The following is a 24184-nucleotide window of genomic DNA, read 5'->3' as shown; positions in this document are numbered from 1 at the left end:
AAATGGCATGCGCGCAGGATTTCTGCGCTAATGGGTACATATGAAAAAGTTCATATTAGGGTGGTTCGAAAAAAAATTTTGTCCAAATTCTATCCTCTGAAATGTTTCAATTTGATGTAAAAATAAAACCCTCACCAAAGTTTGGTCCTATTACTCCACCCTAAGTGGTACCCGAAAAACGGATTACCCGCCGGGTTTTAAGGTCTTGTACAGGCTTCAAACAATTTGTATGATTTTTTTCTCTAATCATATCATTTATAACCACTCTTTAATATATTGAGATCTTAATTACGATTTTGTCCAAAAGTCGTGGCCATTTGAAGTTGTGTTGTTTGACGAAATTGTGTAAACAGTTATTTCACACTTAAAAAGTGTATTGAAATGATAAAGCATAAATTCACATAGCCATAACTAAAACAATATAATAATAACATAAATTCGTAATTAAGGTCGCAATACATTAAGAGTGTTTTCAAATGATATGATTAGAAAAAAATCATAAAAACTTTTTGTAACCTGTACAAGACCTCAAAACTAGGCAAAACGGCACATAAAAGATTTTCGTAAAAAGTTGAGTAAATTCAAGTTTGGACAAAAAATAGTTGTTCCCACGTTAACGAAATGGGAAAATAAAATAAAAATATCGTACCCTGTAGAGTGGAGTTATAGGACCCATCTTTGGTGAGGGTTTTTTGTTTTTAATAAAATAGAAACATATGAGAGGATGGAAATTGAAAAGTTGTTTTTCTAGGCACACCCTAAAGCACATATGTACCCGTTATCAGAAATCCTGCGCGCAAGCGGGAAAATACAAATACGATATATGCACAAACTTTTCTCTGATTTTCGAAAGAAAGAAGACCGACATGTATTTCATAAACCGTTATAGTTGCGAACATCAACACAAAAACAATCAACATATTGATGCAACTAAATTTACGCATTACTTAAATCATTGTATACGTGGTAACATGTACATTGTACATGTGTACATATGTATGTATGCATGTATGTTCATACGTGTTTTCGCGAAGCGTCTGCTGGCTTCAGACTTAAGGGCCCATTACTGATACTTAGCATAGACTTGACTTGACTTGGCGTAAACTTGGCAATTTAGCACCGATTATACTCCACTTAGCCCATACAATCTGGCATCATAATCAATAAGTGTCAATCTGTATGTCAAAATGAAATGGTAACAAATAAATGGCATCTAAAAATGTAAACGTCACTTAGAACTTACATAGAAAATCAAAATTCAACAGACTTCTAAGTCAAGTTAAGTGTTGCTAAGTTTTGAGTAATCAGTAACATGCAACTCATTGATTTTAGAAAGTTATAATTTATATTTATTAGGGTCGGCAAAATATAAAATTTAATTTTTCCTTTTGGTATAGTGAAAATATTTTTCAGGACAACGAAACATTTAGGCAATAAATAAGGTATAAATTATTGTAGTCGTTAGGGAGCTGTACGTCGTGTTGTCAAGAAGTATTAAATTGCCAATAAATGTAATATCAATTATCCAAGTCGTTCGAAAGTCGTAGGTCGTGTTTTCACGAAGTGTCTGCTGACTTGAGTCTTAAGCTAGCAGACACCCCGTTTCTCGGAACCGGACGCAGCTTTAAATTTTTTTTTGCTGTACTAAATTGCCAATAAATGTAATATCAATTATCCAAGTCATTCGGAAGTCGTAGGTCGTGTTTTCACGAAGTGTCTGCTGGCTTGAGTCTTAAGCTAGCAAACACTCCCGTTTCTTGGAACCGGACGCAGCTTAAAATTTTTTTTTGCGGTACTAAATTGCCAATAAATGTAATATCAATTATCCAAGTCGTTCGGAAGTCGTAGGTCGTGTTTTCACGAAGTGTCTGCTGGCTTGAGTCTTAAGCTAGCAGACACTCCCGTTTCTCGGAACCGGACGCAGCTTTAAATTTTTTTTTGCGGTACTAAATTGCCAATAAATGTAATATCAATTATCCAAGTCGTTCGGAAGTCGTAGGTCGTGTTTTCACGAAGTGTCTGCTGGCTTGAGTCTTAAGCTAGCAGACACTCCCGTTTCTCGGAACCGGACGCAGCTTTAAATTTTTGTTTGCGCTATTAAATTGCCAATAAATGTAATATCAATTATCCAAGTCATTCGGAAGTCGTAGGTCGTGTTTTCACGAAGTGTCTGCTGGCTTGAGTCTTAAGCTAGCAAACACTCCCGTTTCTTGGAACCGGACGCAGCTTAAAATTTTTTTTTGCGGTACTAAATTGCCAATAAATGTAATATCAATTATCCAAGTCGTTCGGAAGTCGTAGGTCGTGTTTTCACGAAGTGTCTGCTGGCTTGAGTCTTAAGCTAGCAGACACTCCCGTTTCTCGGAACCGGACGCAGCTTTAAATTTTTTTTTGCGGTACTAAATTGCCAATAAATGTAATATCAATTATCCAAGTCGTTCGGAAGTCGTAGGTCGTGTTTTCACGAAGTGTCTGCTGGCTTGAGTCTTAAGCTAGCAGACACTCCCGTTTCTCGGAACCGGACGCAGCTTTAAATTTTTGTTTGCGGTATTAAATTGCCAATAAATGTAATATCAATTATCCAAGTCATTCGGAAGTCGTAGGTCGTGTTTTCACGAAGTGTCTGCTGGCTTGAGTCTTAAGCTAGCAAACACTCCCGTTTCTTGGAACCGGACGCAGCTTTAAATTTTTTTTTGCGGTACTAAATTGCCAATAAATGTAATATCAATTATCCAAGTCGTTCGGAAGTCGTAGGTCGTGTTTTCACGAAGTGTCTGCTGGCTTGAGTCTTAAGCTAGCAGACACTCCCGTTTCTCGGAACCGGACGCAGCTTTAAATTTTTTTTGCGGTACTATATTGCCAATAAATGTAATATCAATTATCCAAGTCGTTCGGAAGTCGTAGGTCGTGTTTTCACGAAGTGTCTGCTGGCTTGAGTCTTAAGCTAGCAGACACTCCCGTTTCTCGGAACCGGACGCAGCTTTAAATTTTGTTTTGCGGTATTAAATTGCCAATAAATGAGGTATAAATTATTTAATATATAATATTGTTGTTTGCTATAGTGTGTCTGCCACCTTAATAGGACCGCTAGCTATACGCTGTCTTGCGATTTGCATCCAGTGCTCCAACATAACTCTTGCCCATAATTTTTGAACAGCTGTTCAATTTATCTTATACTTATAGTTTCTTTTGCCTATTTTTCTTTTGGGTTTGTTTAAGTTTGCAATTATGTTGGATTGCTGTGTCAAGAAGTGCACCAATCAAAAGAAAATTTACCGTGGTGATACTTATGTTTGTTGTTGGCTCTGTGATAATATGGCTCATGTTATCTGTGCCGGTTTCTCTCACATAGGTGGTCGGGTGGTTGACCTAATATCCAGCAAAATTGGACTGAACTGGACATGTCATGATTGTCGTTCCGTAGAAAATGACATGCGAGCTTTTATGAGGCAAACTCAGAAAGAGTTCAACAACATTTTTATTGGGTTTCGTGACCTTAACGAAAGATTCAAAACGATGGAGGCTCACTTTAAAAAATTGAAAGTGATATCTGAATCCCCAAAACGAAAGAAATGTATGCCCAACAATGACTCCAACTTGTCTTCGAGTCAGGGGCAAAGCTGTCCTCCTACGAATGTCCCTTCAACCGCGTTGACTAATACGAACAGGCTAACCAAAGACGTTATGAACAATGCAGCTCAGAAATCTCCACAAGAATCTCCACAAGGTTGTGTCGAGACTTCCAGTGAGACGATCTTTGGCAAATTAAACGATGCACGAACTAATAGTGGTACCTTTGCGGCTGTTTGTTCTACGTCACCAATGTTGATTTCGCTGGACTCCCCAATTCATCCTACACCTCCACCGGTATTTTTAGCTCCAACAATAACAGTTACCGATACTGGGGTTGTTGCTAGCGATACAAGTGTACCTGAAAAAAATAGTACGGGCTCGATAACCAACGCTATAACGGCCGCACCTTCCCAGCTCTCTGGTGCGCTATCCGCTACTCCTTTGCAGGTGACTGCCGTGCCACCTCGTAGGGCTGTATTTGTGTCCCGATTACACGCCTCGCTTACCGAAAATGACATTGCTCATTACGTTTGCTCTAAACTTGGTGTTGCACCCACTAGTAACATCAATGTGTATAAATTTAACTTTAAATATGAGAGAGACATCTCCTCATTTAAAATATCCCTTTCAGATGAATATTTCGATAAGGTACTTGATTCCTCTTTTTGGCCCAAGCATACTGTGGTTCACTTGTTCACGAGAAAGGCGAGGGCCGAACCTGTTTTATTACAGCCAAAAAACGGTATGACGAACACAGTAGTAACAACACAGTAGTAACAACACAAAGGTAATTGCTGATCTGTCCCGTCTTCCCATTAATTATCAAAATGTTCGTGGTTTACGATCAAAACTTGTTCCATTCTTCCTTAATTCTTTCAACTTTTCTGCACAAGTTGTAGCTTTTACGGAGACCTGGCTAAAGCCTGATAATTACAATTCTGAGGTTTTTTCAAATAAATATGCTGTTTATCGGCGTGATCGCATCTCTAGAGCGGGAGGTGTCCTTATTGCTGTTGAATCTAACCTATCGTCTGAGTTGATTTCGCTGGACAATATCTCCCATATCGAATTCATAGCAGTTAGGCTTTCATTCGGTAGCTATAGCGTAATTGTTTGCTGTTCGTATATACCACCTCGTTCGGATATGGATGTTTATGCTAGTCATAGCTCGGTCATCTGTGATTTGCATTCGCAGTTGGGAGATAACGATCGACTTGTTGTTGTTGGTGACTTTAACTTGCCAACAGTTAGTTGGGTTAATATAAGTGATTCAAACTTTTTAACTCCCACTGCTCAACATGAGTTTCTCAATTGCTTGTTAGACTCATCTCTTTTACAGATTAACAATGTTCCAAATAGTGGAAATAAAATGCTGGATTTAGTATTTGTGGATGGCTCGGTGGGTACTGCCCTTACGCAAATACCACCTTTATCCCTTCCAGAAGACCCTCTTCACCCTACGCTAGAGATATCACTTGATATCAGCCTACCCCGTAGGATTCAAGTACAGTCTCGTCCCCGATCTAGATGCTTCTACAAAGCGAATTTCATTATGCTCAATGATCTGTTGGCTTCCCATGATTGGTCGGATCTCTATGCTTGCACTGATGTCGATTCGGCTATCTCTATATTTTACAGTACGCTTGATAGCTTCTTTGATACCTGCATTCCTACTCGCTATACCCTATGTTCGAATAAGCCCCCTTGGTTTTCAAGGCAACTTATCAGACTTAATAACATCAAATCTAGGCTTTATAAGAGGTTCAAGAAATCTGGAGCATCTGCTGACCTCTCTAAATATCTAATAGCTCGTTCTAAATTTCACCGTCTTAATCAGCTTTGTTATAAAAATTACTTGAGTTGTTGTAAAGCCCATTTTTTTAGAAATCCAAAAAAGTTTTACAGTTTCGTAAATTCAAAGCGGAAAACTTCTGGGTATCCTTCCTCATTAACCTTTGGAGGTAAAAAAGCTTGCACTGATGACGACGTTGCTGAACTATTTTCTGAGTTCTTTAAGTCCACGTATTCATCCAGTGGTTTTCATTCTGGTCAATATCCCTATCGCTTGATAGCTCGAATTACATTAGGAATCCTGCTATTGATGGTAATATTGTTCTTCAGAGTCTTCAATCTTTGAAGCCGACCTTTTCTCCGGGACCGGACGGTGTTCCTAGCTGCGTGCTTAGGCACTGCGCCGAAAACATGTATGAGCCTATTTTAAAATTATTTGAGCTATCTCTGGGATCTGCGTCATTCCCGGCAGTTTGGAAACAGTCTTTTATTATACCCCTGCATAAAAAAGGTAGTAGGTCAAAAGTTGAAAACTACAGGGGTATTGCTAAACTTTCAGTCATTCCTAAAGTCTTTGAACAGATTGTCACCAATCAACTGCAATATCAGTGTTCTAGTCTTTTATCTCCATGCCAACACGGTTTTATTCGTCAAAGGTCAACCACTACAAATTTGCTTGTATTCACCTCTATAGTTATGGAAGGATTTTTAGCGAACAAGCAAACGGATGTCATCTACACGGACTTCAGCAAAGCATTTGAGCGTCAACCACGAGTTGCTTATTCATAAGCTTGATTTACTGGGCTTTCCGTTTCACCTATTAATGTGGCTGAAAAGCTATCTTTCTAACCGGACCCAAAAAGTCCTGTTCAAGTGCAATCTGTCGGAATCGTTCGGAGTTTCCTCCGGCGTACCCCAGGGAAGTCATCTAGGCCCTTTGCTCTTTGCCCTTTTCATTAATGACTTGCCACAGACAATATTGTATTCCCATACTATAATGTATGCGGATGATGTAAAACTTTGCTACACTTACTGTCCTACCGATTTGAGTTCCTTGGATCTTCTTCAGGCCGACTTGGACTCGTTCCAATGTTGGTGCACAACAAATTTATTAGCTTTAAATTGCTCTAAATGTAAGCATATGACATTTCACCGAGTGAAGCCAGCATTGAAATCTTATGTAATAGATGGTACGCCTTTGGAGCGTATATCTATTGCAAATGATCTAGGTGTCCTTTTTGATCCGAAATTGAATTTTAACATGCATATTTCATCTATAGCCAACAAAGCGTTGGGTTTACTTGGATTTGTTAAAAGATGGGCTAATGAGTTCGATGATCCGTACCTCACTAAGGTTCTTTACACATCGCTGGTTCGTCCAATACTCGAGTATTGCTCATACGTTTGGTCCCCTGTTTCTCAAAAGCATATAAAGCGTCTTGAGTCAGTTCAAAAGCAATTTTTGATATTTGCATTGCGCGGCCTTAATTGGGACTCAAGTCTCCACCTTCCTCCATACAGAAGTAGACTTCTTCTTATTAACTTACCCACTCTGGAAAATCGGAGAATATTACTGGGGGTATTGTTCATCCATAAGCTCATTATTGGAGAAATTGATTCCGCGGACCTCCTCAGCCGCTTGTTTTTTGCGGTTCCCCCTAGAGTATCCAGACACTACGTGCCTTTCTATTTACCCCTTTGTCGACGAAACTTTGCTAAAAATAATCCTCTTCTTATCTGGTGCGCGCACTACAATGACTTGTATAGCTGCATCAGTCTTGAATGTACTTTTGCCACTATACGTAATGCAATACTTGCCTATCTAATTTAAGAGATACAAGCTAATTTAATTTGCCGGCATTTTATTCCTTCGATAAAAAACAGGAACTATCTCGCTTAAGGATGGAGGAACATTTATCAACATGTCTCATTAAGAAGGAACAAGACAGTACTGTGTTGATTGGAATCTGGTGCATTCCAACAACGTAAAAAACATGCTTTTTCAAGAGTCACTGACCGGAATCGTATGCATTCCGGCAGTATAATCTTATGGGTCAGGCATCGAGCTGATTGGAATCCGGTGCATTCCAACAACACAGGTCATGTTACTTTTTTATGCCTTGTGATGGCGTATCCTCATTACACTACTCTTAGCACTGCCGGATTCCCATGACATGCTGATTGGAATCTTGTTGCATTCCAACAGGGAGATTGGAATCCACTGCATTCCGAAATCATGCTGAGCGGAATCTGATGCATTCCGCCAGTATAAGATTTCGGCATAAGATCTTATTTCTGCTCATATTTCTTATTATTATTATATTCTGAAATTAAATAGTAATGTTCATTAATATTTCTTTGTTTGTAATATAACATTGTTGAAAGCTCGATATATCTTAAATTTTATCTTTTGAGTTGTATATTTATATATCTTTTATATTATGCAGTCGACCATAGTTTGTCGTCGACTTTAAATAATAAATAAAAAAAAATAAAAAAATAACGCCCTTGGCATAACTATACTATAGCCACCCAAATGGTTTTTGGTTTTTCGCCATATCCATACCAATTTTTGGGATATTTTATTGTTTGTGCTGGATACGTTTTGGTATCATGACTTTTTGCATTTTCTCTCTGTTTATCAAATCGTCACATGTTTTAGGATAAGATACCAATAACTGATGACAGTAGATATGGATAGGTAAAATTATGGTTATGACTATGGCGTTAGGACTATGGCAACTTCACCAGGCTTTTTAATCATCGTTCTGGCTCAATTGCTACATAGCGTCTGGACGGATTCGAATCACACTACAGATAGTCACAATCACAGAAAAACAGACTGGCTTTTTTTAAAAGGAGTCTAGTTCCTAAGAACAGTTTCTTCCTATTTACCAATAATGCTAAAATAAAGGGCGCAAAGTAATAGTCGAAATAAAACAGGTTCTAAAGTTAGTTTCAGCTTTTTTGACAGAGAGCTCAAAGAAAATTATGTCAAAAAGCTGTAACTAAATTTAAAACCTATTATTGTTTGACTATGGTCCGGTTTTTCAATGCGAGTTTAAACTCCAGTTAAAGTTGACTGGAGTTTAACCCTACCACTCCGACCACTTAATCTGAGATGAGTAGGAAATTTTTATGTGATAGAACAAATGGCAAGGTTAAACTCTAGTCAATTTAAACTATTGTTTAAACTTTCACTGAAAAGCCGGGATTATGACTAAGAGCCAAGGAATTTACATATGAAAATAAGAGTTTCTGAGCAATAAGAAAAAACTCGAAAAAAGTATAATAAAATCGTTTATGAAACTCACACGAATGAAATATAAGGTCCAACCAATACATAATCCGTTTTTGGTGTGACTAAAGTAGGCACTTCCTCTTCACCAAGTATGAAAACCTGAAACAAGGAGGGAAAGCAACACAACGTTTTTTTTTTTGTACTTTTTAAAATCATAAATGTTTTTCGTCCGGAATGAAGAAAAAACAACAGACAATTTGTATATTAAAATTTCCGGGAAAAATTAAGCTTAAATTTGGGTTTTTTATATCGCTTACCGTTGCTTCGGTGTGTAATTCCATCTTTAGAGATCCAGGTCCAGTATGACGATTCGAATACATATTTAATTTCGCGCCATTATTTTTTCTTGAAAATTAGAAATAATTTGTAAAAATTTCTAAGCATAGAAATATTAAGCGCGACCAATCACGTCTGAGCATTAAGCTTCATGGTGGCGTGGGTTTAGCTCTAAAAGATATAGCGTGGAAAGTTTGAAAATTCTGAGACTATCAATCGTTGGGTTGGGTGGGGATAACACAGATAATCAGTAAGTAAGCAGGTATTCAGTTTTCGAATTCTTTCTACTTTAATAAGCCCACAGACACTGTTCTTTTATATATTAGACGCAATTTGACCAAGGAGTTGCGGAGTGCGTATTACGCTAACGAAGCTTCTCACAATCCGTCTATGATAGGTCGATTTCTTTCAATTCATTCTGGAGATATATGTATACGATTTCTGTCATAAGCTCGTGATAAGTTCTGCTTTCCTTTTATAAAAAAACGTGTCTATTGTGGTGAACGAGGATGATAAGACACTTCGTCGTGGTTGACAGTTTCCTACTTGGCACTGTGAAGGAATTTGAATATGAAACTAGGTTAGAAATCCAACGAAGGCTCCATTATGATGTATATTGGAACGATTTTCCGTCATCCCTTGTCAAATTTGGTTTTGAGACAAACCGGTTTCGGCGTTGTGCCATCATCAGTGTCGATTTTCGTTCTGATCTGTTGTTGTCGTGTTTCCTGTATTTATAGTTCGTAGGTATATGAGCAGGTATTGTCAAATTGATGCTTGTGTATATTTAGTTATGTGTATGTGCTGTGTGTTCATTCAGAACCGAGGGTGGTTAACTAATCGATTTGTGTGGCTGACTGAGGTAGGTAGAAATCTGTGATTTTAGTCGTTTGACCTTCTTTGTCGGTTTTTTGTTTTGGTGTGTTAATTGTTTTGAGTTTATTTGTTGTTGTGTGTTTGTCTGTTGTACCTGTGTGATTAAGTTGTTTCCTGTAAACAAGTTTTAAAGGCTCGAATATTGTGTCAGAAATTGTGTTTATCTGTTCGTTTATTATTCTACCGTCGAATGTTTTCTGTTTGTAGATTTCCATGTTTTCGAGTACGTTGAGACGCCGGCCCTTTTCTTGTATGTGAAGAACCCTAACTGCTTTATTGATGTTTGCTGGGGAACATTCATTCTCGACCATGTGATTCGCGAAGTTAGACTCGGGTATAATGTTTGGATTCCGTATTTTTTTGTTGTAATCTCTAATATGTTCTCTGAACCTCGTTCTTATTTGCCGTCCTGTTTGTCCTATGTAACTATGCTGGCATCCGCAGATAAGCTTGTATACGCCGTGGCTACTAAACGGATCCTCTGAGTTAATGTTAGTTCTTAGTTTTCGCCCTAGATTGTTCGATGTTTTGAATGCTGTGTTAATGTTGTATTTTTTAAAGAAGTTTGCCAATTTATATGTTGCTTTTCCAGTATATGTCATAGTCGTCCAGCTATTATTTTCCTTTTCATTATTTCTTTTTGGTTCTCCATTTGTCCTTCTGAGCTTATCTACTAGTGCTTTTTTATATCCGTTGTTTGCAGCGATATTATATATGACCTCAAGTTCTCTCTTATATGCCTCTTGTGTAAGAGGTGTTCTTTCAAGTCTATGTAACAAGTGCCTTAATGCTGCATTTTTATGCTGTTGAGGGTGATTTGAGGTATTGTGTATTATTGTGTCGGTGGCCGTTGACTTTCTATATATGTCATAGTTAAATATTTTGGCTTCTTTATCAATATACATCGTGAGGTCTAGATAGTTGATTCCTCCGTCTTTTTCGGTTTCCATTGTAAATTTTATATTTCCGTGCTGCTTGTTGAGGTACTCCAGTACATGCTCTTCGTTATTAGTAGTTAAAACGAATATTATGTCATCCACGTATCTAGCATAAAATGACACGCCTAATTTGGACTTCAGCTCCTGTATGTATTTTTCTTCCAGATTTTGCATGAACACTTCCATAAGAATTGCTGATGTGGGGCTTCCCATTCCAAGACCGTTTGTTTGTCTATATATTTTATTGTTGAATTGAAAATAGTTTTGACGTAAAGTGGTTCTGAGCGTATTTGTGATTTGCATACTTTTCACTTTGTTTTTTTGTGTTATGAACTATTGTTGAGCTAACTATGTCCAAAGTCTCCGATAGTGGTATAGATGGGTATAAATCTTTTATGTCAAAAGATACCAATTTGCTGTTTCTTGTTAGCTCTACGGTCTCGAGTCTCTCTATAAGTTCTGTTGTGTTAGCTATTGCATATTCGTTCCTTAGCTCCAGAGTATCTATCAAAATCGTTCTTAAATATTTGGACAGTTTGTAGCATGGTGCCGATTTAAAATTAATGATGGGCCTCATTGGCGTGTCCGGCTTGTGGATTTTTGGTAGCGCAACCAGTGGAGGAGCCGAAGGGTTCATTTGGACCAATCTATGTGCCATGTTAGAATCTACTATATTTGTTGCATTTTTTATAGCAACTTTGATTTGTTTTTGGTATTCATCTGTGGGATCCTCTCTCATTCTACGACATTTCGTTTCCTCTATGAGATCCTCGGGTTTGGATATATATTGCTCTTTTTCGATTAGCGCAGTGGTGTTTCCTTTGTCCGCTTTCGTTGTGACAATATTGTTTTTCCTTAGTTTATGCCGTAGATTCTTTATTGTTTTCTCCTCTGTATTCGATTTTTGTCCTTCCTGTGCTTTCACCTCCTTTTTTATGATTTCCCTGCACATGTGCCTTGCGTGCTCCTGTTCTTCCTGTGGTATCAATGATATTGGGATCTCCGCATCTACAATCGCTTGCTCCGTTTTTCTTACTGTATTCTGGTCCATGATATTGTGCTTCAGGCCCTTTTCGAGAAGTTGTGCCTCTTCCTTGGTAATGGCTGTTATGAGGTTAACGAACTTGTCATGAAACTGGTGAGTGTTTTGGTTTTGGTTACCCTCTCGTCGTCCTGCCAGCTTGTCCAATTTTCGGTTCAGCGACCTGTATTTTTGTTGTAGTTCCTGATCGACCTCTGTCTTAATGCGGTCGAAACATTCCATTAATGCAGTCGTAGGTAGTTGTTCTGCCAATCTTAAATGGATAGATAATAACTCGGCTCCATTCTGACGAAATGTGCTCCGGAAGTTTATTAAACTTTCCATGAGCATAGAGAAGATTAAATGTTGATACCATTGCCCATAATAAATGCGCCGCAAGTTCTATATTGGATAAGGAGGCGAAAAAATAGGTGTGGCGGGGAATGAGGACAGCTACGAAACTACTTACAGAGCTCTTCCCAATATGTATGATCTTATGGTTCTATCCGTGATGATAACGGTACATACCATAGCTGAACTTCCTTGTCTACCTAGGAACCAGAAGGAAAAGCGCAAACCACGTCAACTTCGAAATCAAACGGAAGATAAGAATTACCAACAAGTGCTCCTTTGGAGTGAGAAAGCGTTTAAAAAGTAAGTCTCTCGCCATACCTGTCTGGATGTATGGTTTGAAACCAAAAACAGTATCGAGAGAAAATGGGATGGTGCTTGGAGTTCTCCCCAAAATGTATGGTAATTTCTGTGATGATGCCCCTTGATGTTCTTCACAGGACTTGTGCTCCGGACCGTGATGAAAACGGTATAAACCAAAGGTGAATTAATCATGACAATAAAAGCCCTACGCAAACATGAGCATAGTTCAATGAATAAAAGTCCAAGGCTTCGGTGGCTAGGTCATGTTAAGAGAAGGAAATAAGGTGCTCCGACTCAGAAAGTAAGCAGAGCAAAGCGAGATCCACACTGAGTTGAGACTAGTAGTTGGGAAATAAACTTGGCGCTACCTTGCTAATCCCAATATCCTTCAGTAATCGTGAAATAAAGAGAGTTGGCGTGACTTGTTACGCAACGGCCAATGGTGAATGGAAATCTCACTTGTAAATCACTATATATTTTTCGCAAACTTACCCCGCTTGCAGTGAATTAATAGCATAGCAAATTCCCAACTCCGTTTCCATACGATGAAAATATTTGCAACACTCGAAAGCTTTATCGTTCCACATGCAATTCTGTATTGAGTCCTGGCAGCTGCTGCGCACTAGACGAGCATAGTAGGAGAAGTTCGAATAAAAACAATTTTCTGCTGGCTCCTCGCCGCCACACTCGTGTACTGTATGATATGATTCGCCGCGAAAGAATGCAATTTCACTGAGAACTTCCTCTAATGTGAAGTCATGGTCAGTGCCCCAAAGTCTTATGGAACGGTACATGGAAGAGAGAGACCACGTATTACAAAGCAAATCGTACATTTATTATTTTTTCTACATACTGATCAGCCACTTGCTGTATACGATCCATATTTTTCGATTCACAAACAATAATCGCTGGGAAGTTAGTATCCCAGTCGCGGTAGGAACTTTCAACGCCGAAACTGATTGCATTATTTTCAAAAGCCTCTAAAGTAAAAATTATTAATTTAGTTCTGGTGGCTCTAGAATAAATTATCAAATCTCAACCCATTGAAGTTTTAATCAATTTCCAAGAAGCTATCCAGCTTACTATTATGCATATAACCCAAAACAAGCGCTCTATAAAACTTGCTTCTTTATCCACAATGAATCTTGCGCCGTGAAACGTGGAGTTTTGGAAATATTCTTTCACAAAGTAGCTAATCCGCATTATTGAATTGTAAGTGGCTCTTTGCGAATAACCAACCGACTGCTGCGAGCGCTAAACGACCTTTAACAAGTATGGATATAAAATTTTATGGGTTCGTCACATTTACAGAGCAATTATACGAAACAATAGAATCATGTTGAGATCTCTTATCAATGCATATTATGAAATCATTAAATATCCTGCCCAACACAGATGTTATGGCTCTCATGAGGTTGGTCAAGGTAATAGTGAGAGAGTGTAAGGGTGGCACGTGGTACGTCAAAGCGTATCATACATAAGGAAAATATTAATATGCCCCCTCTTGGAGTAAAAACACTTGGCTCGTGGGAACTTGAAAAATTACGAATCAAAATTTTTTCGGTGTTATGTAAAAAGAACTTAATCGCTTTTCCTTTCCTATTTGATATTCGATTTTTACAGGCGATATAAAACAGGCTTCCTCACCTATGTATACTTATTAGACTGGGTCGATTTATTAACCCATATCGCGCCATTGATTTTTCGATAGGTTTTGGGCTCAGGAAAAAAAGTTACATTACGCATACCGAAAAGAAATAATCACCCCTATTCTGCATTTCGATTACGTTCCCGTTCTACGCTCCGCTTCAATCGAAGTTTGGTATTCTGCATTACGACGGAATTGTAAAGAGAAGAGGAAGAGCAAATGATTTTTCGAAATCAGCTGTTGGTACGGAATGTGTGAACATTGGAACAAAATAAATTAAAGAAAATTTGTAAAAAATACTGAAAAACGTTTAAATTTTATTATCCACGCCATTTTTTACAAAAAAAAGAAGCAATATAATATATTGCCGCAGTGTTATATTTTTTGAGTGAAGTGCCTTCATAATTGTAAGTTTGTTTTTGTCGTTCTTTTGGCCAATTCCCTGCCGTGGCCACCAAGTTTTGTTAAAAGGAATTCCTGCACGAATATAGTTGACATTTTCTGAATTTTATGGATGCTAATTTCATTGCACTGGCCTAAAATACTTTATAAAGATTTATTTATTCTTTCCGCAAGGATTGTTTACTTTTTCGCTTCACCTTCCTCTACTCCGGCAGCTTTATTTGGCATATAACTGGACCCAACGAACAGACGCGGCATTATTTGTGGAGTTGGAAAGCAACGCATACGAAAATGTCCAGGCGAGAATGGAAAGGCAAATATTGCGAGATTTGTGTAATCCATTTGAGATGAGTGACGAATTGTAAGAAATTGAACTTAAAAGTGGTAAAGTTTAATGACTTATTTTCGTATTTAGGTTCAAAAAAACTTTCGACTTAATAAGGATGCTTTCAAGTATGTGTTAGATACTTTTGCTGGGCAAATACCTCCAAAGACTTCGACATCGACATGTTGGTTTTGACCTGGAAACATATAAAAAACAATCATCATCAAGCCTTCTACGTTTCTTAACAAGTTTTACTTACATTTTTGTTAAAATTATGTTATAAATTAATAAAAAAATAAAAAGAAAATATTTTTCCGCCAACTAATTTGCAACTTAGAAAAACGGAGCTACGATCGAAATGCAGAATACACAAAATCGAACGATTCGAAGTAGGATCGAAAGATATTGGAACACAGAATACCAAAATTGTCAAATCGTAAAAATTTCAATCCAAGTCGAAATGCAGAATAGGGCTGAATTTTCGAGCCTGCGAAAATATTTTTGGGTTTTGGCGAATGTTTTGGTCGAAAAATTTACCCTTTCATGAAAAAAAAAGCAGAGACAGAAAGGCGTGAGTGCGAGGAGCTTGAGCTGCTAGCCACCAGGAATAACGCCCGAAAATTTTACCAAAAAATTCAGCGACAGACGGCAGGTTTTAAGAACGGTGCAAACTCCTGTAACAACGAAAACGGCGACCTTGTAACTGATGTCCAGAGAGTACTTAGATTATGGAGAGACAACTTCTCTGCTCTCCTAAATGGAGACAACGATTTACCGCACAGAGGTGACGAACCTGATCCCACAATCGATGATGATGGAATAAATGTCCCCCACCTGATTACAACGAAATCAGAATAGCAATAATCAGATTGAAAAACATCAAGGCCGCGGGCGCTGATGGATTGCCTGCGGAGCTATTCAAATACGGCGGCGAGAAGTTGGTAAGGCGCATGCATCAGCTTCTTAGCAAAATATGGGTGGACGAGTGCATGCCCGACGATTGGAATCTAAGTGTTCTTTGCCCAGTCCACAAGAAGGGGGATACTGCAAACTGCACCACCTATCGCGGAATCATTCTTCTTAATATCGCATATAAGGTCCTGTCAAGCGTATTGTGCGAAATATTGAATCAACTGATTGCACCTTACCAGTGCGGCTTCAGACCTGGTAAATCTACCATCGACCAGATTTTCACAATGCGCCAAATCTTGGAAAAAACCCGCGAAAAAAGAATCTACACACATCACCTCTTCGTCGACACCCCAGCGGGTTAGGTAGGTATGCCTATCGTAAGAGGCGACTAAAATACCAGATTCAAGGGGCTGTGTAGCGCTACCCTTCAGGTTGCCAGCGCAATATATAGCTTCTCCAAACCCAATTGTCAACCTCACCTATCCGTGGCGAATCCTGTTTCACTAACAGACGAGGCTCTGGCGACCCTAAGCTCCTCATGGAACTTGGGGTTGGGGAGGGAGGGGATGGCCTAAAGGTTTAATGTGGCGACATAAATCCTTCCCGAGATGGTCGGGCTAGCACCTTAATGGTGCTGTGGTACCGAAGCGTACCGGATCTGTATCCGGCAAAGGACAATCACATCGATAACACCCCCCCCCCCCCCCCCCCCCCCCCCCAATGCCTTCGGGGAACAACCTTATCGCTACAACAACAACAACAACAACCACTTCGTCTATTTTAAAGCCGCCTTCGAATGCACGAAAAGGAGCTGCCTATATGACGCTAAGTCTGAATTTGGTTTCCCCGCAAAACTTATACGGTTGTGCAAAATGACGTTGAGCAACACCATCCGCTCAGCCAGAATTGGGAAGGACCTCTCCGAGCCGTTTGAAACTAAACGAGGTTTCATACAGGGTGACCCCCTATAGTGCAATTTCTTTAATATTTAATGCTGGAGAAAATTATATTAGCTGCAGAACTTAACCGGTCTGGAATAATATTCTATAAAAGCGTGCAATTATTGGCGTATGCTGATGACATTGATATCATGGGCCTAAACACCCGCGCCGTTAGTTCTGCTCACTCCAAACTGGAAAAAGAAGCGGTAAAGACGGGTTTGATGGTGAATGAGGACAAAACGAAGTACCTGCTGTCATCGAGCAAAGAGTCAGTGCATATGCGCCTTGGCAACCACGCTACTGTTGGCAGCATTAATTTCGAAATAGTAAAAGACTTCGTTTATTTGGGAACCAGCATCAACATTGTTGTTGCAGCTCTGAAATCCAGTGAAGAATCACTCTTGCCAATAAATGCTACTTTGGACTAGGTAGGCAGTTGAAAAGTAAAGTCCTCTCTCTGCAAAAGAAAAACATACTCTACTAGTCACTTATCATACCCGTCCTGCTATATGGTGCAGAAGCATGGACCATGACAACAGCAGATGAAGCGGCTCTGGGAGTGTTCGAGAGAAAAGTTCCTCGAAAGATTTATGGACCTCCACGCGTTGGCGATGGCGAGTACCGAAGAAGATTTAACGATGAGCTGTACGAGCTTTCCGCCGACATCAACATAGTCCAGCGAATTAAAACGCAGCGGCTGCACTGGCTAGGACATGTTATGCGAATGAAAGATGACGCTCCGGCCAAGAAAGTGTTTCTATCGGAACACGCCTATGGAAGCAGAGATAGGGGGCGGCCCCCTATCCGTTGGAAGGACCAGCTGGAAAACGATTTTAACTCCCTTGGTGTGACCAATTGGCGCCGGTAGGCAGGGAGGAGCGACTGGCGCGCCTTGTTGGACGGCCTAACCGCTTAAACTGTTAAGGGCCAATTAAGTAAGTAAGTAAACATGTGTAATAATCGAGCTGATAGAACATAAGGTTTCTGTTTCGTAATAAGTTTCAATGCCGTAAACTTTTCTTCTGTCCGTGAGCGTACGGTCTTCGCTGCACAGAGGCTTTCTTGCATCTCGGCTGCCAAACGAAAGGGTTCAAATCGATATTTGGTGCTCAAAGAGTGTCAATGTACCTCGCTATGACGAGGATCGCGTGAAGACGCTGGTTTAACAATATTACCTGACTGTAAATACTTATTCTACCACAAATACACCACTCACGCATCCTCCTCTATACGAACGTGTTGCAAGGTCCGTGACTTCCTGCCTTGGTCGCCTATCGCATTATCTGTATGTTGATGTATTGTTGCTTTATAAACCTTCATATACCTGGTTCGCAGTGGCTGTCATCAAAAAAAGTTCCACCCCAGCCTGCTGATATTTAAGCATGGAAAAGGATTCTTACGTGACAGGTATCAAGTCTGAAGACAATTTCTCCAACTTATTCAACGTCAAGAGCACTCGCACAAAGTCGAAATAGGTCATAGGTGTACTTACCGATCATACCCCACAGGATAGCTTTTTTTGATATAAAATTGTTGTTGTTGTTGTTGTTGTAGCAATGGTTCGCCCCACCTAATAGCTGCGACCGATCACAAATTGTCATCAATATCCCCTAACGGGAGTCCAAGGAAACTTGCTGTTTCAACAGGGGTGGACCATAATGAAAGGAGTGTTAGAGGCGTTGGTTCCACATTACAATTAACGAGATGGTTGGTGTCATGTGGGGACACATTGGAAGCGGGGCATACATTTTGTATGTCGGGGTTGATTCTGGATATGTAAGAGTTTAACCTGTTACAATATCCAGAACGAAGTTGAGCCAGAGTGACTCGCGTTTCCCTGGGGAGTATGCGTTCCTCTTGCGAAAGTTTTGGGTACTGTTCTTTGAGTACTGGATTCACCGGGCAATTCCCGGAATAGAGGTCCGACGCCTGTTTGTGGAGTTCACCAATGACCTGCTTGTGTTTTTTGCTTCATACGGCTGAGTTCTCAAGTGCCGTATTTCCTCAAAGTGCTTACGGAGATGACTCCTTAAGTCCCTCGGCGGTGTTGGCTCATCAATCAGATGTGTGTTGGGATGCCCAGGTTTCTGGGCATTCAACAGGAACTGTTTGGTTAGCATCTCATTTCTCTCCCTGATGGGGAGTATTCTCACCTCATTATGTAGATGGTGTTCTGGGGACATAAGAAGACAGTCCGTGACGGTTCTGAGAGCAGTATTTTGGCAGGCCTGTAGCTTATTGCAGTGGGTAATTTTTAGGCTCGGCGACCATATAGGGGAAGCGTAGCATGCATTCGGCTGGCCAATTGCTTTGTATGTGGTAATGAGCGTTTCTTTGTCTTTTCCCCAAGTACTGCTAGAAAGGAATTGAAGATTTTATTACGGCTCTGTATTTTCGGTACAATTGCGGCTGCGTGCGAAAAAACTGGAGAGATCAGGGAGGTAGCCGTTTATTCTGTTGCAAAGCTCATCGATCTTTGGGCCTGGGCCTGTGGCCATTATTGTGCAGTCATCCGCGTAGGAAACGATAGTAACTCCTTCTGGTTGCGAAGGTAGCTTATATATGTAGAAATTAAAAAAAAGTGGGGATAGGACACCACCCTGTGGCACCCCCTGTTTAATTCTTCTTGGTTTTGATGTTTCATTTCTAAATTGCACCGATGCCTGCCGACCACCCAAGGGGTTGTGTAGCGCAACATATAGCTTCTCCAACCCAATTGTCAACCTCACCTTCGAGCGGCGAATCCCGTTTCACTAACAGACGAGGCTCTGGCGACCCCAAACTCCTCATGGAACTTGGGGGTGGGGAGGGAGGGATGGCCTGAAGGTTCAATGTGGCCATATAAATCGTTCCCGAGATGGTCGGGCCAGCACCTTAATGGTGCTGTGTTACCGGAGCGTATCGGATCTGTATCCGACAAAGGACCATCACATCGATAACACTCCCCAAAGCCTTCGGGGAGTAACCTAATCGCTACAACAACAACAACAACAACCACCCAGATAATTTGCGGTCCACCTTTTAAGACATGGGGGAAGGGTAGACCCTTCCAGGTCTTGCAGTAACGTGCCATGGATGACCGTATCAAAAGCTTTTGATACGACTAGCTCAACGAGTACTGTTCTGTGGTGGGGGTTTTGATTTAAACCGCAATTTATCTGGGTGCTAATGGCATTTAGCGCGGTGGTGGTGCTATGGAGTTTTCTGAAACCATGTTGATGGCAGGCTAGCTGCAAATTTGCTTTGAAGTAGGGGAGCAAAATGGCTTCAAGCGTCTTGGACATAGGAGAGATATCGGATTTGGATGGTTTAGCATGACCGATGGCATCCTCAACCTCTTTGGCTGTGATGGTAATTAGTGACGCGCTGAGACGCGACCGATCACAAACTGTCATCAATATCCTCCAACGGGAGTCCGAGGAAACTTGCTGTTTCAACAGGGGTGGACCATAGGGAAAGGGGTGTTAGAGGCGTTGGTTCCACATTACAATTATAGAGATGGTTGGTGTCATGTGGGGACACATTGCAAGCGGGGCATACATTTTGTATGTCGGGGTTGATTCTGGATAGGTAAGAGTTTAACCTGTTACAGTATCCAGAACGAAGTTGAGCCAGAGTGACACGCGTTTCCCTGGGGAGTATGCGTTCCTCTTCCGCAAGTTTTGGATAATTTACTTTGAGTACTGGGTTCACCGGGCAATTCCCGGCATAAAGGTCCGACGCCTGTTTGTGGAGTTCACCAAGGACCTGCTTGTGTTTTTTCGCTTCATACGGCTGTGTTCTCAGATGCCGTATTTCCTCAAAATGCTTACGGAGATGACTCCTTAAGCCCCTAGGCGGTGCTGGCTCGTCAATCAGATGTCTGTTGGGATGCCCAGGTTTCTGGGTATTCAACAGGAACTGTTTGGTTGTTTTGGTCTTATAAGGTCACGTTCTCTCGCTAAACTTGCAGCCTCCGCCGGGAAGTGGGGCCGAATTTCGGGAATTCTACCGGCGGGAATGAAACAAACCGAGGCGGATTCAATGACCTTGCGGAAAGCACGCTCCCCTTGGCGGGCATCAGTCGGGATAGGGAGGACAGCAAAGTGGTTGTCTGTAAAGGATTTGTATTCGTCCCACTTTTTTAAAGTTAATGAAAGTGCGTTTTTCTGTGACGATGAAGTCGGCGGAACGCTCGAGCGAAATAAGTATAGGCAGACAGGCTGTCAGTTGACGCAGTTTACGAGTTCTGCTCTCACGATTGAAATATCCGGCGAACTGTGACAGCTTCCTACCATACGTGTGGGGGCGTCTCCGTTTATTGTGCAGTACGTCGTTTCTTCTATATGATCCGCCAACATCTCACCCCTACTGTCCACCCACAAGTTTGAATGCCATAGATCGTGATGGGCATTGAAATCGCCTAAGATAATGCGATTGTTGCCAGTAAGGCGCTGATATTAGGACGGTATCCACTGGGGCAACAGGTGGCAGGAGGGATGTAGATGTTGATGATTTCTAGGTTTGCATCGCCTGACCGGACAGATAAGCCTTGACGTTCTAAGACACTGTCCCTGCGGTCGATGTCGGGATCAAATATATGATATTGCACAGAGTGGTGTATGATAAACGCGAGGCCGCCTCCATTTCCGCTCTCGCGATCTTTTCTGTGGACATTATACCCAGAACAGGTCTGCAATGCAGATCTTGCTGTGAGTTTAGTCTCTTGAATCGCAGCAATGCGGATGTTGTGCCGCTTCATGAAATCGACTATCTCCGTGATCTTCTCAGTTAATCCATTACAATTTAACTGCAGAATTCTGAAGTGCATAGGGGGAGACGTCGTCACTCTGGGAGTAAGTGACGTGTGACTACGCCTGGGTTGTGGATATAAAATTGTATTCAATACCTCTGTTTACAAGAACATTCTGTACCTCCTTGTGGCGATAAGTAGACTCCATGAGGGTTTTGGGAAGTTATATAAATTTCGATGGTCTTTTGCCGGATATTAGTGCTGTATACTCCGGAGCATAGCACTAGTAAGGTACTAGCTCGAGCATGTCGTGAACGACTTGATGTGACCATGTTGAAACTTCTACTTCATCCAACGCCCTCCTGACGTGTGGAACTTAGTGCCAGCAGAGGAGAGATTGGTATTTCTCACCCTAATGGGAGGTACTCACTGTGTAGATTGTGTTATGGGGACGTAAGAAGACACCCGGCAGCAGTTCTAAAAGCAGTGTTTTGTCAGGCCTGTATTTTTTCCAGAGAGTAACCTTAAGGCTCGAAGAATATATCGGGGACGTGTAGTATGCATGCGGACCCCTTGCGAAGACAGTCACCTTGTAGCGGTGCAGGGGCTTACGCCGATCGCATTCGATGCTAATTGGTCAGATGGGAGCGGGGCAACCGCGCTCACCTGACAGATGTGGTCGAATGCGATCGGTAACCAGGAACTGTCACCTCCTAATCCAGGGTGTCATGCGTCACCGTGCCCATTGGGCTGTATTATAACGGCGCCTCCCCAACACCGGGTCACCTTGGAGAGTAACCATGGCCTTACCGCGTCAAGGGGCTCTGCCGCGGCGGACCAACCCAGTTCCCCAAACTAAAGCAGAGACAACAACGCTTGCCATGTCAAGCAAGTTGCCGTAAGGAAAAGATGATGAACAACAACAACAAAAAAACCAACAACAACAATAACAATAAAAGCACAACAAAAAAAACGGGCTCCAGGAAGAGCATCGGGCAGAGAAGCAGCAGGCCACGCACGTACTCCAGGCAATTCCTGGAAAGCCTCACGAGAGAGGAGGCAATGCTCTTCTTAGAGCATCAGAGGGACGAATCTCCCACCACTAGCACTGGAGTATACAGGGAACCGGCTCTCAAAACCGCGAACCCCAAGGGCAGCACCAAAACCCAAGGAGAGCAGCGCGGGCCCTAAGAGCACTCCAACCAGGAAGCAGAGAAACCCGCGATCCCCAGTGGACCCCTATCCACTGGTGAGCAGCGCGGGCAAGTCAAACAAGGTGAGCAGAAGGCGGCGGCAGGAAACAAACCCGCGATCCATGGAGGGCCCAGTACCTCCATTGCGCAGCGCGGGCCGAAAGAGAAAACAAAAGAGTTAACTGCAAGAGAGCGAGAAAAGCTGACAAAGAGAGGCTACGACGGTGCATCCAAGCACGAAAACCACCACCCTAGCAGTCCCTCTAGAGGGACGAGTAAGTCTAGGCGTTCACCGTCGGAGCATGACTCCAGTAGCAGCTCACAGAGCACCTATGAAAGGTCCCAGGAAGGGAAAAATACAGAGCGGAACCCGGAGGAGTGGAAGCGGCCTAACAAAAGGCACAACAGAGGCAGGCAACCTGCACTTCCACCACAGGGCAGTCCAGGAGCGCTGGATAACAAGAGACGCTTTGGACTAAGTGGGGCTGGGGTAAAAAGATACCTCCGATATCTAGAGGAAGGCCTGTCGCCCAGGGAGGCAAGAGCCAGGGCAGATGAGCGCAGGCATGAACTAGACCACGGGCAGAGAAAAGCCAATGCTCAAAGTGGAAGCAAAGAAAGGAGAGCACAGCCAGCGGCAGCTGACCAGCATGCGCCCGCTCCCGCTGAAAAGCGCGGAATCGGGCAAATTACGCCGGAGGAAACTCCGAGCTCAAAAAGGCAACGGGCCCACGCTCCCAGGAACACTGCACCCACGGGCAGGGAGGTTCAAGCCAGGGCGACTGGGGTACCTGCTAGGATGGCACCAAGGCAGCAGAGTTATTCGGAAGCCCTTAGGGGTATCCGAATAGCTGTTCTGCCCAGTAACTACCCGGCGGAGGCCCTAAGTCAAGAAGACCTGACGAATCTCCAAGAGCTCATAATGGACGGAGTGTTCAGGGGATGTGGGCATGCCCTAGTTTTTTGCGGGGTATACTTCCGAGAAGGGCTCCTCCTCGTGGACTGCGAGGACGAAAAAACAGTTAAGTGGCTCGTTGAAGTAATACCAACGCTTGAGGGGTGGACAGGGCCACAATTATGCACGAGACGCGGGGATGAAATACCGCCAACGCATAATGTGACTATGTTCCTCCCCAGAAGTGCGGAACGCCCAAAAGAGTTTGCGTTACGGCTCCTCGCCAACCAAAATGAGGGCCTCAGGACGCAGAGATGGCGCGTCATTAATTGTAGCGCAGAGGAAACAGGCCTACGTCTCGACGTAGGCATAGACGAGGAATCGTATCAAATCATACGCAGGAACGGGCTTAAGCTGCACTATAGGTACGGCCTGGTCCTAGTGAGACCCTGGAGGCAGAGGCAACCAGGGAATAGTGAGCAGCCGGAAGACAAGGCGGAGGCAGAGGGCACCGACAGAGGCGAGCTGTCGGACGAAAACATGACGGACGCGAGCACCGATACCATCAGAGCTCGCGAGACCACAAACCCTCCCACCGCAGCAAGCAAGGACAAAATCGTGCAGCCTGGGGATGAAAAAGAAATCCCCACCACACAAGAGCTCATCGAGGGCCTCGACCTCCAGGAGCTGGAGCTGAATAGGCGGG

At 42.1% G+C, this 24184-nt stretch overlaps 1 protein-coding gene across 1 annotated transcript in view; it reads right to left on the bottom strand.

Annotated features, from left to right (window-relative positions):
* The window catches only part of ppk13 (pickpocket 13), a 32793-nt gene extending 19270 nt beyond the window's left edge, over positions 1 to 13523 (bottom strand). The window contains exons 1-5 of the mRNA XM_067769191.1: positions 13514 to 13523; positions 13284 to 13410; positions 12923 to 13207; positions 8923 to 9010; positions 8679 to 8764 (exon numbers count right to left, since the gene is read on the bottom strand). Coding sequence (XP_067625292.1) covers positions 8679 to 8764; positions 8923 to 9010; positions 12923 to 13207; positions 13284 to 13410; positions 13514 to 13523 — 596 coding nt within the window. The remainder of the gene's footprint in view (positions 1 to 8678; positions 8765 to 8922; positions 9011 to 12922; positions 13208 to 13283; positions 13411 to 13513) is intronic.
* Positions 13524 to 24184: the final 10661 nt, after the last annotated feature.

The sequence above is a fragment of the Eurosta solidaginis genome, chromosome 2 (assembly GCF_040869045.1).
Source record: "Eurosta solidaginis isolate ZX-2024a chromosome 2, ASM4086904v1, whole genome shotgun sequence".
NCBI lineage: Eukaryota > Metazoa > Arthropoda > Insecta > Diptera > Tephritidae > Eurosta > Eurosta solidaginis.
Note: the sequence above shows the minus strand (reverse complement) of the source record. Positions and strands in the feature narration are given on the sequence as shown.